At 44.8% G+C, this 1,137-nt stretch overlaps 1 protein-coding gene across 1 annotated transcript in view; it reads left to right on the top strand.

Annotated features, from left to right (window-relative positions):
- The window catches only part of SARC_12579 (hypothetical protein), a gene marked incomplete at both ends in the record, with an annotated part of 5,328 nt that extends 4,794 nt beyond the window's left edge, over positions 1-534 (top strand). Inside the window, one exon of the mRNA XM_014293311.1 lies at positions 304-534. Coding sequence (XP_014148786.1) covers positions 304-534 — 231 coding nt within the window. The remainder of the gene's footprint in view (positions 1-303) is intronic.
- Between the last annotated feature and the right edge of the window lie 603 nt (positions 535-1,137).

Raw genomic sequence — 1,137 nt, 5'->3', positions numbered from 1 at the left:
ATATATAGATGTGTGTGTGTGTGTATGTGCGTGTGCGTGTGTGTGTATGTGCGTGTGCGTGTGTGGGCGTGTTTGTGTGTGTGTGTGTGTGTGTATGTGTGCGTGTGTGTGTTTGTTTGTATCGCGTGAATCACCGTGGATGAAGTTTGTAAACAAAACCCGCCTTTCTCCATGAACAGGCTTTGAATTGGCTTCATATTGGCTTTTAGTTGGCTTCGCAGTCATTTCACTTGACATTGAACTGTATGCTGCAAGTGTTCGCATTTGTAATGTGTGGCTCTTCCTACACAATCGTATAAACAGGCGCTTTCTTGATCGACACAAACGCCGACCAATTGGACGCCGGCGACGGAGTGACTGCCTCTCGCTCGGCCAATCAAAATGCTAGCAGGTCAGATATGAACTCTGGAATGTCTGGCAACGCGTGGGAAGACGATGATGTAGCAGAATTGACCGCACCAAAAGGGGCGCTGCTGTGTATGGGAAATGAATACCTGAACGGACACTTTGGGACTGGGAATGAATTTCAGGAGGTATGGACAATTAGCGAGCTTTGCTATTGGTGTAAGTTTTGCTACTGGTGGTGAATAATTGTGAGGTTAGGACACTAGGCACTTTGACTCAGATGTGGACAGTTAGCGAGTGTTACATATGATGGCGTGTTTCTGGGGTTTAGGTGTGGGATTATGTATTCGGCACTTTGGGTTTGTGGACTAATCCCAGCCGATATTGACAATTAACGAGAAGGGGCCGCCTGATGATACGTTACAGGGGTCTCGATATATGTGCATTGTTTTGGTTATCTGATGGCCGTATTCGGACCCTGTATGTGATATCCCTGGGCTACGCGAGTGGGTGTTTGGGAAAGACTTTCTAATCTATGCAACTTTAGTCCCTGCTGTTTCACTAGGCACTATTTAATGACATAGTATTGGATTCTTGCCAGGAATTTAGGCATTGGTCAAATTTTAATTGGTATTTTCTAGGAACTTAGATCTCCATGTATTGGATTGTGTAGAAATTCAGAAATAGGTCAATCTAGCTCTTATGCCTTCACGGCATCATCATCTTTCTGGTAGGGCTGTACGGTGAAATTTCATCCGTTACTGTCGAGTTTGACAGTATGGTTATAGTATA

The sequence above is a fragment of the Sphaeroforma arctica genome, assembly GCF_001186125.1.
Source record: "Sphaeroforma arctica JP610 unplaced genomic scaffold supercont1.2413, whole genome shotgun sequence".
Classification (NCBI taxonomy): Eukaryota; class Ichthyosporea; order Ichthyophonida; genus Sphaeroforma; species Sphaeroforma arctica.
The sequence above is the reverse complement of the archived record's forward strand: the minus strand, read 5'-3'. Positions and strand labels throughout refer to the sequence as shown.